This window comes from Colletes latitarsis, chromosome 7, assembly GCF_051014445.1.
Source record: "Colletes latitarsis isolate SP2378_abdomen chromosome 7, iyColLati1, whole genome shotgun sequence".
NCBI lineage: Eukaryota > Metazoa > Arthropoda > Insecta > Hymenoptera > Colletidae > Colletes > Colletes latitarsis.
Window position 1 is genome coordinate 14,455,722 of NC_135140.1, and position 15,047 is coordinate 14,470,768.

Genomic DNA, 15,047 nt, shown 5'->3' on the forward strand with positions numbered 1-15,047 from the left:
AGATGGAGGGTGAAGATATATTTGGAAGTACTTTTTACCAGATCGACGATTGAAATAAAAATTTGGAAAAATTGTCCCAGTCTCATCTATCATATACAGTGTTGGACAAAAATATTGTACTACGTATACTTCTGTATCTCATATATTTGAAGAAAAGGAGAATGTATAGTACGGGCCACGATATAGCGAGGTCATAAACTCCAGTAGGTGTCAAAGTTTACACGTTTCAGCTCCCGAAACAAGTAAATAGTGTCGCCATTTTTAGAGGTAACAGGTAAAGGTCTTACTCAAGTCTTTAGTATCTTAATTTACCTGCTTATAATATATGCATGTAGAAAATGCAAATAGATAGTGCAGTTACGGACGCAGAGACATTCAGAAAGGCACCCTCAAGCAAGATATGTACGGTCCCAACCCTCAAGAGTTTAGTTTACGACCTCGCTATATCGTGGCTCGAACTATACATTACGTTGCGTGACGTATGTGTGGTGCACAATTTTTATTCTCCAAATATGGAATACACAAAGTGTCTTATGTTTTTGTCCAGCACTGTATCGTTCCTCTTTTCTTGTCCAAGGATTAGGGAAACGGCGCAGAGACCCTGTGCTGGAAAGCATGCTAAGAAGAAAAGTGACGATCGCGGAGCAAAGCAACGTTTGTCGCCGCGACGAGCGAGCTTGGAGGATCCTCGACACAAACAGTTGGCTAGCGAGAGAGAGAGAGCGAGATCGCATTTGCAAATTGCGGTGCAGTCACGTGGAGTAAGTAAAAGTGCATGATGGAAAACGTCCGCGCGAACGCTCGACAAGTGGGCGCAGCCTCTGAAGTGTCGTCGCCAAGAAGCTAATCGCCGTCATGTCGAACGAGACTAATACGACGGACGATTTTCTCGACTACGACATCAACGAGTCGTTCAGCCACTTCGACTGGGTGGAATTGGGACCCGTTCTCGCCGTCTACTCCCTCACGTTTATCCTTGGATTAGTCGGTGAGTGCAGATTCCTACCACTAACTGCTGTCCACTAATATAACAAAAAATAGCACACCGACTGCGGCAAAATTAAATTTTTTATTCTAAAAATATACCTTGATGAAAAGGAGAACCTTAGAAATTAATATAAAATATAATTGGTTAATCTGTAGAAAAATTTATTTCGTGGAACGTTAACCGTGACTACTACCCTAATCGTTTTTATTTTTTTATTTTCTCTTCCTCTTGACGAATCTTTCCTTCGTTTTTGACACAAAAAACCACGCACGTTGCTCGTAAAGACACTAAGTGTCCAAATGCACGGCAATTGATTGAAAGATGGCGCGAATAAAATCGAAAACGAAAGTAATACTTAAATTGAGCCGGTTCAATTCGAACAACTAAGTTCAATTTAAGCAACTCGTACGTCAAGTTGTCTTCGCCGCATATACACGTGACCTCTTTATTACGTCCAGAGATTTATTCGTCGTAGCGTTATAAAATTGTCAAATTATGTCATAAGTTTATTAAATAATAATGCATATTACCCTTTGGGTCGTAAACCTGCCAGCTGCGTTCTCTTCGTATTACATCGAACTCCGTAAAATTAGATTCTACCGTTGCATTTACTAACATAAAAGACTGGAAAATTACGTTTTCATTCACGGTAATTGTGCAAATGCAATTATTTTTTTATATTTCGTTCTAATTCCGGTTGTCTGATCTTGTTGCCTCGGGTTCGAGAATAAGTACATCAGTTTCACAGCGAGAGTTGTTGAGCGTCGTTTTTGCGATGGATTTCCTCTTATCGTTCCATGTCGCTCATCAAGTTGTATCACCATGCTAAACAATTTTTTATTTAAAGAGCACCGCCGCGATAATTGCTTTTATCACCGACTTCCTGGATTCTGTCATTGCCACTCGTATAATATTCATCAGATTGGAAACTACTACAATTTTTATTTTATTCGCTGTTCATTTTAATTAAATTAATTGTTTTCTATAAAAACTGAAGAAAGTTACAAATTTTTGCATTGTATTAGATCAATGGTTCTTAATTTGGAGGTTTACAGAGCTTGTACATAGAAACATTAAATCTGTATTCTCAAATATTAAAAAATATCAACATTATTTTTTCAATGTTTCAACATTAGGATATCTTTTCGAATAAAATAAATCTTTCGGTTAAACGTCCCGAACTCGCGATTATGCTTTAGTACGGAGGAATTATAAAGCTTTCTTAGTTAAGCTGCTGATTCAGTAGAGAAGGGTGGAGGCTGACATGTTTGTAAACTTTCAACTGTTGACAGAAATACTTTACTAAGACGGAGTTGGGACCCAACATTCTCTAACAATATCTTTTAGGGACGGAATTGGCAAACACCTGGGAGTACTCCGGAATTTTTTAAATATTTTTCTCTCTAATATAACATTTTCAATTGCAAAAATCAATTACGATCATCCGTGAGGATTATACTAAATCGAGTTATCAATCATGTTCGCGGTAAATCGTCAATTCTCAAGCATAGTTGGTGCAAATTGTCTTTCGGAATCAAGATACCCGTGGAGCATGCAAACTACCAGATGCAATCTAAGTTTAAGTGCTCTACAAACATAAAGTTTGCTGTTAATATTGTTAGGGAATGAGAGGTATACTCTGTAAAGCTGGATTTACTATATTTAGAAGAATATTCAAGTAGTCGAGCTATGTATGTACAAAGTTCGACGAATGGAATATGAATACTGCTAATTCTTGTTTATTATATTACAAATCTATCGACCTTACAATCTCTAAAGATCAAAAATATCCCTCGTAATTTATACGAACGTTTCCACACCCACTGTATTTAGACAGAATTATAGAAATTCGCGAATGTCGATTTGTCGGGATCATTAATAATCCATCGATCACTTTAACTCGATATTGTACTCGTCTCGTCGACACTAATCGATACCTTTGCGGACAATTTAGTGCAGAAGTTGCACAGCGGGGGCGTGTTAATTATCAAGTTTTAATGAGAAATGGCTGCAGCGGCGTACTAATTTACAGTTTTATTTCAGGGAACGTCGTCATCATCGCTTCCACGCTGTGTCCGAAATTAAGACCTTTGCCAGCAACACCGACAAACGTCTTTTTAGGTGGTTTAGCGACGGCCGATCTTTTGCTCATAATCTTCTGCATTCCCGTGAAGGTAAGCTTATCAGAAAATTTAGAAATCTCTGGCCTTCATTTCTAACGAGCAAACATCCAAAAAAAACACACGATTTTTATTTCAATTTCAATTGCTTACCAATTTGATATCTTTCTAAACGATTGCGGGACTATTACACTTATAATTACACGTGAGATATTTTTTATACCACTTTGTTTATTCGACAGTTTAAGTAAAACAGTTTAGGTTGACAATAGATGGTTCTTTACCCCAGACTGGAGGAAGAATAACATACTTAAATGCGTTGGTCATAGTCTGGAAATCGTAAAAGCATGAGAAACGCGGAAGTCAGGAAATTTAGCGAGGCGATAGAAACTGCTGGGACATAAAAATGCACGAGCATGGTTCTAATATCGTAACCGTAGCATTTGAGTAGCCGTGGAACATTCGTGTAATAAATTATTCGAATAGTTCCAACTCTAATTTCAACTCATATTTGTCGTTCCGACTGACTGTTAAGAGCCACCGTTGCATCTTTTGTTCGTGGTAAATTGTGATTGTAATTGAACTGTTGTTAAGCTTGATGTAATCGATAGGTGTCGATACGACAGTCGTATCTCTCATCAACTACCAATGGTTTCATGCACGAGTATCAATTTCAAACGTAAACGTATCCACGATATCAAAACACGTTTTGGTTCTGCCATCGCGTACAAGAAAACCTTATTTCTATATAAATTTGGTCTGGTTTCCTTGACACTATGTGTCATTACTTTTTTAATTTGATTTTTATTAGTTACGTTTAGGATTCTAGTTACTAGAGTGACTGTATATGCTATATTTTTTGCGAGAAAATTATAGAAATGTAATGTAATGGAAGTGTTTTGTAGTTTTGGTGGGAGGCGGTGTCGTGAATAACGGTGTAGGTGGAAAGGAAAATGTTTTTCTGCAAACCTCGCGGCTTTACTCTCTATTCGTCTCTGTCCTCGTCGCTCCTCTATAATGGACGTCGCGCCGTTCTGGCCTGAATGGAAATAAAATCGAAACGTGCCAAGTTCTAAAATTACGTATCCAAGAATCGGCTCGATGCCCTCCGTGCATACGCGCGAATTTTAGGTCTGTTTTACAGCCATCGAGGGTCAATTGCATTTTGTTCGTAACGACTTTGATATTTTCCTTCAGGCCTGTTAAATTGCACTCGGTTACCCGGATTTAATGCACATCTAATTTATCTGCTTTTATCTCGTACAATCGTCTGGCCCGCCAGCGGTTGAATTATTGCATGTTTTCAACGAAAGTGGAGCAGTCTCCAGTAGCAAGATTAAAATTTCCTCGAGAAATGTAATTCGAATTTATGGTGAAATCCGAGAATTTATTCGAGCGTAATGTGCCCGATGGATATTTAATCGAAACAAGGGTTTGCAATTCGCAAAATGGACGTACGAAGATTGGAAGAAAGTAAATTCAATAAATAACAGCAGTTGTTTGAAACAAAAGTTCTTCGTAACTGTTCCAAAAACCAAGACCGATATTACAACTGTTTTCGATCTGTGGGCGGTTATTAGCTGCTTGAAAGCGACTGATCCCGTTAAAAAGAAATGAGAAAGTATTAAGAAATACAGAAGCTTTCGCCTCGGATGCAATTAATACTTCGTCGCTCTGTATTTCGGGACGACATAAATATAGAATGACTCGAATGCGATCGTCGAGAATTGTTGCAATTTAACGGAAAGTCTTTAAAAACAGAGTCGATAATTCGTGAATATTTTAATAATTTTTGGATTACGTCATCATATTATTTTATTAGTCGTTATCAAATTAAACAAAACGTATTTTTCGTCTCTTTAAAGCTTTATTTTATTTCAAATTCAGAGCAATTTTTGCCGTAAATTCATTTCCTCTAGCTATAAAAAGTTCTCGAGAAGAAACCTCTGGTGTCTCTCAATTCTTACTAAAATTACCGCTCGAAGAACTTTGCTGGTATCCATGAAAGCCGAATAAGTTTATTCTTGCAATCTGTACAGAAAACTGGGGAAAATTTTCGGTATATTATATTCGATCATTAATCGTTTTCCACGCAACTCATAAATTGTTATTCTCTTTTACGTGACAAAGGAGTAATATTTTTCATTAACTCGAGGGACTGGGATTAGGAAATTGAGCACAACTTTTTACTAATTAAGTTCAATTTTCTCTTCGAACATTTATCGTGTTTTCAATCGTTTAATCTTTTATTGTAAAATTGTCATGCGTTTTAAAATCAAAAGTGCGTTGATTATTTTTAACCCTTAACTGGTATCGAGAGGTATTTCGACCAGGAAGTCAACAGTGACCATAATTCTCGAGCTGTTCCATATCTTTCAATCACCACTGACAGAAACGAGAGACGAGAGAATTTCTGACCGAAATTGAACGAAGATCTGAGAGGTAACCGAAATGTATCAGTCAGGAATTTGTGACCGTAGTGCGAAACGAGAGAAACGATGAGTTGAGAGAAAATCTGAGACGTTTTAACCGTAACCCCTGCCGAAACAACCGAAAATCTGAGAGGAACTGGCGAAGGTCTTAAGAGCTTGAAACCCTCTCGACCCTTCCGAAGAAACCGGGAAGATATGTTGTTTCTGTCGAACACATTATCTGTCACGTTTCTGTCGGTGCTTGGACTTGAGTTCCTTGAAGATAAACGTAGTTGTTCGTAGATCATTATGCAATTACACGAAAGAAGTGGTAGAAATGTGAAATTTATTTATTTTTTAATCTAGAGACTCTCAGAATAGTTAGGATTAAACTAGCTGCATGAAATATTGTGGACCTTGCAAAACTTTTTTTAAATTGATGCAAACGTAATTGATTGATTTCTGTATATGTGATACTTGCTCTTCTTGATATTCTTTTTATTTCCTGTATCAGTGTCACAGAGTGTATTTTTCTTCTCTGTCCATATTTTGTTATTATTATTGTCCGTCGTAGATGAATTTTGATAATGGTTACAGGGTAGCTAAATCCGGAACGAAGCTCATTGTGCGTTATCCGTTGAATAATTATGAATAGTGCGTGCGCATCTACTGAATGCGCGGCTGATCACATACTTGTCTTCACTACTTGCGCGTGTCACGTCCCACGCGCGAAATTGTTTTCAACGTTAATGAACCTCTCAAAGGTTAAACCAATCCGCACCCGTGAATCGAGCAGCGACGTTATAAACATCGTTTCGAAATAGTTTCTCGAACGTTAACTACAATTGAGAAATTTCCAGGATAAGTGGAGTCAGAGTTACCACGATTCATCTACCCAAGGAAGAATTGCACGCAAATTTCCTGCAGTTAAATCCTTGTTTCGCGTTAAGTTTTATGTAATTCCGGGAATGGAGTTATGTTTCCTGTTTCCTAGTCGCGCGCTGGACGCGGCATCTCGAATTGCTTCCGCTTCCCTATTTTTGTAAAGTATGAAAAGTTTACGAGCACTGAAGTTCAAGATGGAGCTAAAAAAATAATGTGAAATTCTACGATTTCGGTCTAATCGCTGTGAAATCGGGAGGCAATTTATTTATTAACATCGATACAAATCATACACCGTATGAAATTAGGAATATTTAATAGTAGTAGACTTTAAAGAATGATTTTTCTTTCGCCGGAGAAACTAAATATAATAAAAATAGAAATAACAAACACGCTGAACGAACACCAGATTTAGATGATACGGACGAATTATGGATATGGGCTGCTTCGGAAGATAATATTAGAAAAAAATAGTCCAGAAGTTATAACGCCGGAGAGAACATTATTTAAAGGAGTTTTATAATAGAAGTGGAGATCCATTAATTTGGCGGAGAGAACACCAATTTAAATTTCCATGGCTGTAATATTTTTAAATGTCGCGAGTCGAAAAACAGAGATAAATATAGGTTTCAAGGGAGCGTCGATCTTATGGAATTTAAGTAAATTTAGTGTGCCGGAACGCGTTAGAATGCTATCGGTGCTGTTCAATGGTGCAAGTATTTCCCATTCCCATGACTTGTAAATCGTTCAAACGAATCGTATCTTCCGAATCGTGTTGTGGATGGCAGATTTTCCGGACGAGAAGCCCTTAACTTCGCGATTTACGAGAATTGCCATTGACGTTCGCGCCGTTTCTACCTTGGTACCGTTTTGTCCCTTGCTTTGGTAAATCGTGCAACGGCGGTTTTTTGGCCGTAACGAATCCTCGTTGAAATAAAACGGCAAATGTTGCTCATGGAATGGTCTGACGTCACTCTTGGCAAACGTCCTTGGCACCGTGACAAACATTTGGAAAACACGCATCTCGCGAAAGTTTTTATTCTGTCGCGCGAGATTCGCATCCATTGCCCCTTTCGTCAGAAATAAAATCGTTACGTTTTAGAATCAACTAGCGGACACCATCGTCCTTTTGGTTAAAGCGACGGGCGAGCGATTTCCGTTGAATATTTACGCTGGGAACACAATATTGTGCGAAAGTTTTACAAAAGCTCTCCGAAAGGCGACATCTTTTTCGAACGAATTTAATCTTCGTCGTGCTCGCGTTCATTCGCGCAGATGTAGTTGGATATTATTTCTTTCAACTTTCCAAATCCATAAGAGAGGAAAGTATCGTCGTCGTAAACGTGTCAGGAAGGTACGAGAAATATTTTCTTTTAATCGTGATACCTCTCTGTTAAATTAAAGGAAAATATATAGAAACAAAAATTCTAAATGTCGGGTGTAATGAAATTTATTTCATTTAATTTTATTGCAGGGTGAATCTAGACGAGTGATAAAGCTGGACGTGACGGTTCCACGTGTATAAATAAGTCGATAAAAGAGAATTATATTTTGCCCCTTTGAGGATTTATTTGAAATAATTAAATTGAATTTATTGGGCACACGTGTGATTAAATACGATTTGTTTGACACGTCTGCCCATTAATCACTATTTCTACTTATTCGAAAATCTACGTTGCACAGCGTGCAAAAATATCAAAATTGGGGGCAAAATATGACGGCAGTTTTGAGTCGTTGATTACGAATTGTATGTCAGATTAATCGTTTATTAATATCAATATCATTTACAAGATCGCGTGTAAAGTGGCAATGGCTGTCAGCTTTGAATATGCTTTGAATCTTTCGGTAATCGACTTATCTAATGCTCGACTGCATGAACAGTGGATTCGGATCAGAGATGTTAAATAATGGAGTTCTTGTTAAAGGTGAAACGGGTGTGACACAATGGCAATATCGGGACTACGTAAGTAGGTAATAAACTGATACGATCGATGCCACCGAAAGCGTCAAATACGGACTTCGTTTGCTTTGAGACCCTCGATGGGTGGAATACACATCGCAATTCTATACGTCAGGGACATATATCTGTCAAGTGGCTTTTCTTTCTCGCCCTAGTATGGAGGTTACTGTATAATTTACCATAGGATTTATTATAGTAGCCTTTTTCGAAGATAACTTGGGATATATATTAGAATTTTTTACGACGTTGCGCAGCTCATGAAATTGAGTAGTTATTCGGAAGAGCCTCTCGCGAAATCGCATTTTTATAATCCATAAATCGCACTATATATCTTCCCAAACTGACAATGTGATACTATGACATATAATATCATTTAAACGAATATTTATAAATACTTAATATCAAGTCTAAGGACTCGTTACACGATCCAATACTTTGACGGTCCCAACGAAACGTAAACTAAAAGAGTTTCAAATTATCCCAGGTAATAAAACGTGTGAATTCCCCGATAAAAATTAATTTTCTGGCTGAAAGCGATTAAACCAGCGAATTATGGTTTTACCGCGTTCCGCGAATGCTTTTGGTTGCACTGTACGTACTGGAATTCGCTACTAGAGCGACGTTCATATTTGGCAGGAATTTTCATGCGCCGTGTTATGGGAAGCAAGATTGTTTCCGCGAAGTTGGCACGATGATTTATTAACCGAAAGCTTCTGTAGTCGGGAGATTGTTATGCGCATTCTGAGGCAGCTTTGTAGACAAACTGTCATATTAACACGCGAATGTTAGCGATAAAATTGTCGTTTAACTTCCTCTTGCGAATTCGTGGCGTAGTCTGTCGTTTCTTTCATCTTACGACTTTATTGCCCGACGTGATTCATATACATATACGAAAAGTGACGCCTAAAATGGTCCTTAAATTATTTTTCTAGTTTTAGCGATAGAAAAAATTGTATTAAATTAGTAAATATTATATAGAGATACATACACGGTTCACGGTTTACCAATTTAGAATCATCAGATTTTTATTAACGTGAAATTGAAACACAAAACCCATAAAAACGTAAACAAATTCTATCGATAATTCAGTAATTTTCATTCGTATAATCCTACTGAATTTATCAAAATGTACTGGATCGAGGACCTTTCAAAAATACAGGTTTAGCAGTGCAGAATTATTCGATTTCACTGGCGGCTTTATGATTCGAGCATTCGTTTAAAAATTCCTTTAAATTAACTAACTTTTAACCGTTAGAGCGTACTGTGTATACGTACTTAAAAAGTAAGGAGATTACGTGTCTCGTTTATTGTAATACTTACTGTCTGTCGTTATAATGCAAGTGATTTTGTGGCGAAACAAAAGTTTTCTTTTATAAGTGTAACGAACGCGCAGAAAAGAAAATAAGAAAGCATGTGCAGACTTCGACTGCCATTACGAGTTGGAACGTTACCAATGATTGTTGTTCTTGCTGATAAGTTATTAAATTTATATCGTAGAATGCGAAAGTTCATTTTAAAGCAACGATTGCAAACACTGCCGCGATATTGAAACGAAACTTAAAATGTTCCTCGAATTACACAGCTCCAGTGTGGATAAAATGTTTTGGAACTTGCAACAACAATATCAAATGTTCGATGTAGATGTAGCTTCATGCTGTGTCGATATCATTGCCTTACTAACACTGTTTGGGATCTCTACTGATACAGGTATAGTGTTTGGCGATGAATATCGACGCTGTATCAGTACGTCTATAACTCGAAGCCAATGGTCGGCCAGTGTCAGTCTTATCGTGCTACGTGAACCATGAATTATACGGTTGTTAGATGCATCCTATTCGCGGCATTGTTTGCCGTGCAGCTGTAGAATTTATGGAGAGGAACGTGTTGAACGATGGTCCGCGTGCCCCTTTACTGCGTGATTTCATTTGTTCGATTTGTATTGGATAAACGTGAAACATTGCAGTTCCCTTTGAACCTCTTCCTCGATCGCGAAACAAACAGCCAATGGCAACTAAACAGAGAACGTTCATAAACGTTTCGATCACTTTTCGAAACGATAATTACGTTTCTTTCGTTACTTTGCTTGTATCTCTGAACAGGATATTCTTGCAAATGTACTTTGTCCATCGTTCACGTAAAAACTAGTAGTAAATACGAAGTAAAAAGTTCGTAAGAGTGAATCTAGTCGTGCATTTAGTGGAATATTCAGAGTTCCTGTTTCGTACAGAGGATTCGTTGGTATCTTCGGCTGGACTTAACCGCGAGACCTGGTTCATCATTTCGTCCGCTATTTTGGATTCCAGGACGATATCATAAATTTTGATTGCAAAGGAAATGACCGTTCTCGAAGGGACTCTTGGGGGAATCGCGGTCTAACGATAGACATAGTTGCGAATAAAAATGATAATAATCTCGTATATTATACGGAATGACGGACATGTTGAAAGTTGTTGACAGAATAATGCGTCGTATAAAGCTCGTAAAAAATTCTCGCGAATTCGATTCTTCGTTTATAAATGCAATTTGGCGAGACTGAATTAACGGAGACGAATACGTTCCAAAAATAATAATAATGGAAATAATATTTTCGTTTAAACTTCTATATTTTTTTGTTTTCCTTCCTTTTGGTAACAAGTTAATATACAGGGTATTCGACCACCCCTTGGAAAAATATTAATGGGAGATTCTAGAGGCAAAAATAAGACGAAAATCAAGAATACCAATTTGTTGACTGAGACTTCATTAGGAAGTTATTAAAAAATTTCAAATCATACTAAAAAAATTATATTTAGTTACAAGGGTCAATTATAAGCATTTTTGGTCATTATACATATCCCCGAATTCCTACCCAGTATCGAGAAAAAAATTCAAGTAGATGTGAAATTTTTCGACAAAATTAAAAAATTTTAAATCGTTCTAAAAAAATTATTTTCAGTTGTAGGGATCGATTTCAATCATTTTTGGTCAACAGACATACCCCCGAAATCCTAAGCACTTTCGAGAAAAAAATTCCTTACCGAAAATGTAATTTCTGGCCAGAAATGTCTGCCCGAATTTTCATGCGAATCTTCAAAACGTCATAACTTCTAAACGGATTGGACGATTTTAATGTTTAAAAAAGCAATCAACGCGTATTTTAGTAAAGAATATGTAGAAACTCTAAAAATATTGGAAAAGTTGCTCCTTGACCCCGTAAAATGCGAAAAACCCCATAAAAATGGTCCAATTTTCAAACGGCCATAACTCCTATAATAGTGAATATATTTCAATGAAACTTTTTTCTGAAATAGAGCTCATGGGTACCTACAAAAAAGTATTAGGCAACTTTTCTATAGAACGTCAAATAAAATTGCTAAAAATTAAAAATGAAGTTTTAAGAAAAATCGACAGGGGGTAGGTGCCTAAATCTTTCGACGAAAAAAAAAAATTTCAAATCATTCTAAAAAAATTATTTCTAGGTTTTGGGGTCAAATACAATCATTTTTGGTGAATAGACATACCACCAAAATCCTACCCAGTTTCGAGAAAAAAATTCTTTACCGAAAATATACTGTGTGGCTAGAAATGTTTCTCCAACTTTTTAAGGAAGCCTCAATCAACAAATTGGTATTCTTGATTTTTGTCCTATTTTGGCCTCTAGAATCTCCCATTACAATTTTTCCCAGGGTTGGCCGAACACCCTCTATTTGGCAACGTTATATTAAACAGCAAATTATTTGATTTGCTCTCTAACAGCAGAATAATGTAAAGCCACTCTGTATGTATTAAATGTGAAAATTTGATGGAAAATTTCTTTCTGAAAATTCCACTGTGCATCAAAATAGCTCTGCGTTCCTCTTCCGCATTCATTTCACACCATCGGGCTTTCGAGGGTTAAAAATGAATAAAGGGCGGATTGACATGTGAACGACGTACATTTTATCTTACACATATTGAAGGAAGAACGAAAGAATTTTCCCAAGTCGAGGGGAATGTGGTTTTTCTTTATTGAAAGTATAACGTCCGACCCAATACTAGTCGCAGAATTTTTTTCGTAAAAAGGACATAACGAATAAATATAATTGATACGACATAACACTAAATGAAAATCTGAATTTCGTTGGACACGTGACTCGATTTGAAATTTCTATCTTTTACGAGTTCATATTTTTCGCTGCATTCAGTTTATCGAAACGTTGCATCTTCGTGTCTTTTCTGCAACGTTCGGACTTCCGGAGAGCCGGTTTGTTGCTCATATGTGATTTCACCTAATTTCTTCGAGGGTCAGACCCATGAGAGTTTCGGTAAAAAGTCCGTAGACGCTTTGACGAGCAGCCATTCGTATTCCGAGGAAGGAGAAAGAGAAGATGGCGGTTGGTAGGAAAAATAGGCCGCTGGGAAACGGAGTAAATGGTGAAATTGCACGGAGACCGTCTCCCGTGGATGATTTTTTCTTCAGCCTCTAACAATTGTCTCGTGAACCCGCGACAACGAAAATGATCTCTCTGTCCCCATTCGAAAAATTGTAGGAAATAAAAAAATCTCGAGTATCGTCATATTTTGAAACGTTTTTGCCAATAAAGGGTTAAATATTATTCGTTGCTCGAGAATAGGAAATTTGTCGAACTCTACGGTACGTAGGCGCAGAAATTTGGTTGTTACTTGTTTATGAAGGCATAATCGAAACGTGTTTGCACTCGAACTGCAACCAATCGATTAGCAGCAGTGGATCGATAGTGGATGAGTACTTGGTTAGGACAGTGCTTGTTGGTCGGGACGCTACGTATTACCGTTCCCCTTAGAAACATTCAATTTAGCGTCGTTCTATTAGATTTTCTTTATAATAACATCACGACCAGGAAAATATCTACGTAACTAAAGAAAAACAATTTCCGTATCCAGCTCTTTGTGCGTGGCTACGGCAAAATGAAAATGCTAGAGAAAAAATGGAACTGTAGTCGCGCGGAATTTTTATTAAATTTCTGTCGTCTCGATAAGGAGGTTTTTCTTAAAGCAAATCTTAAAATTAAAGTAGCCCGACGTGAAGCAACGATGCTTGTACGGAGATTTGTTTTTACGACAAAAACGTAAAAAAAAAATATGGTACTCGAAACCGAGTAATAAGAGTCGATGTTCCGAAAGTCAAATCTAATATCAGTAAGAAGAATCCTGATGTGACGTTTCCTTGACAAAGAAATTCTCGAATTTAGGGTTCTTCGAGGAGAAATTGCATATTATTATTCCGCGTTCCATTATTCATAGCGGTTCACGCATCGTCCATTCTCCCTTGTTCGCGTACAAAGTGATATACGCGAATGTCTTGAAACTTGTCACATTTGTCAAATTTCTCGCATGTTTACTACGAAATAAACAGTATAAAGCCTCCATTGCAGAGGACACGGGTTGTCTATGAATTTTCACACGAGCGTCGACTGCGTTTATTTTCGTATATTAAAAGTGCAAAGTCCACCGACGACAATTTCGTCGATCCATTATCCGAAAAAATTCGCCTTTTCGGACACTTTGACGACCTCGTATCAGGCAATCTCTATTGTAGGAAATTTCCAAACGCTTTGATATGGCTGCTAGCAAAAATTACACCCGCTGTGCACACGGTGCCAGTACACACTGCTTTGTAACGTGATAACAAAACACGTAATCTTCTCTGCAAATGAGCTTTCCTTGATTCATTTTTTCGCCATTCCCTTTACGATCTTACGAATTTCCGCCATCAAAGGCATGGGGAATTCCCGCGAATAATTAGGTTCAGTTTCTATAGTCCGCTAGTCGTTCACGGATATCCCGCGTATCTCGCGTCGAAGATAAATTACGAACAGTCGGAGCAGTTTCTAACAGAATTCCTCGTGTAAAGTAAATTTCGAGGCACGAGGAGTCAAATCCAATTGCTGCAGCGTTCGTAGCTCGACTGCCGGTAGCTTCCACGACGAATTTTCAAGTTTCCTCCGCCACTTGGCCGATTATTCTTGAATCTTCTTGGCGGCGAGGGCACCGTAGGTATAACGAACCAGCGCGCGTGCCTAAGTGCATCTGTGCATATTGTTGCAATCGCGACGAGTGGGTCGTTGCACGGGGATCGAAACTCGAAACGTTCCGTGAACGGATAATCGCGAGTACACTCGAGCCACGTTCCCTCGTGAGAGAAACCCTATACTAGTACGAATTAGCCCATTTTGCAAAAAGAAACCTCCCTAAACGATCCTACATGATTGGAGTTTCGACAAGGGACGAGCTACGCAAAATTGGGATTCGTGTATTCGAATAATATTTTGGAATTGCCGAGGATACTCCTAGCGACTTTAATATGTATAGGTAATAAATCACAAAGATCGAAAACGATCTGTGACGAATGACAGGGTGCAACAGCTGGACAGGGCCATTTTCGCCATTGCTCTTACAAGGGGGAGTCGCAAACTGTGGTCCAAGCTTTTTTGTTCATTCTTTTTAGGAGATCTATTATGGAAAATGACGAATGGAATCGGGAACCTGTTCTTTATTTATGAAGCTGAGGTATTGCAAAAAGTTTATTTTTAAGAAAATAACAATTTTGGAGATCCTCCATCGAAACACCGTATTTCCATATTTGCTCTAAGTAGTTTCGTGAAATGTTAAGACTTTCTGAACGATGCTTTATTGAAATTACAGGTACTTAAAGCGTCGTAAAGTTGACCCTTTGCGAGCATCCTAAA

The 15,047-nt window shown here is 37.8% G+C and overlaps 1 protein-coding gene across 10 annotated transcripts in view; it reads left to right on the top strand.

Annotated features, from left to right (window-relative positions):
* The window catches only part of LOC143343512 (pyroglutamylated RF-amide peptide receptor), a 58,354-nt gene that overhangs the window by 13,970 nt on the left and 29,337 nt on the right, over window positions 1-15,047 (top strand). For all 10 annotated transcript variants that reach the window (XR_013079982.1, XR_013079983.1, XM_076768486.1 and 7 more), the window contains 2 exons: window positions 578-988; window positions 3,032-3,162. Coding sequence is in view for 8 of the 10 variants with exons in the window: in XM_076768486.1 (XP_076624601.1) it covers window positions 856-988; window positions 3,032-3,162 (264 nt within the window). In the remaining 2 variants the exon portion in view is untranslated. The remainder of the gene's footprint in view (window positions 1-577; window positions 989-3,031; window positions 3,163-15,047) is intronic.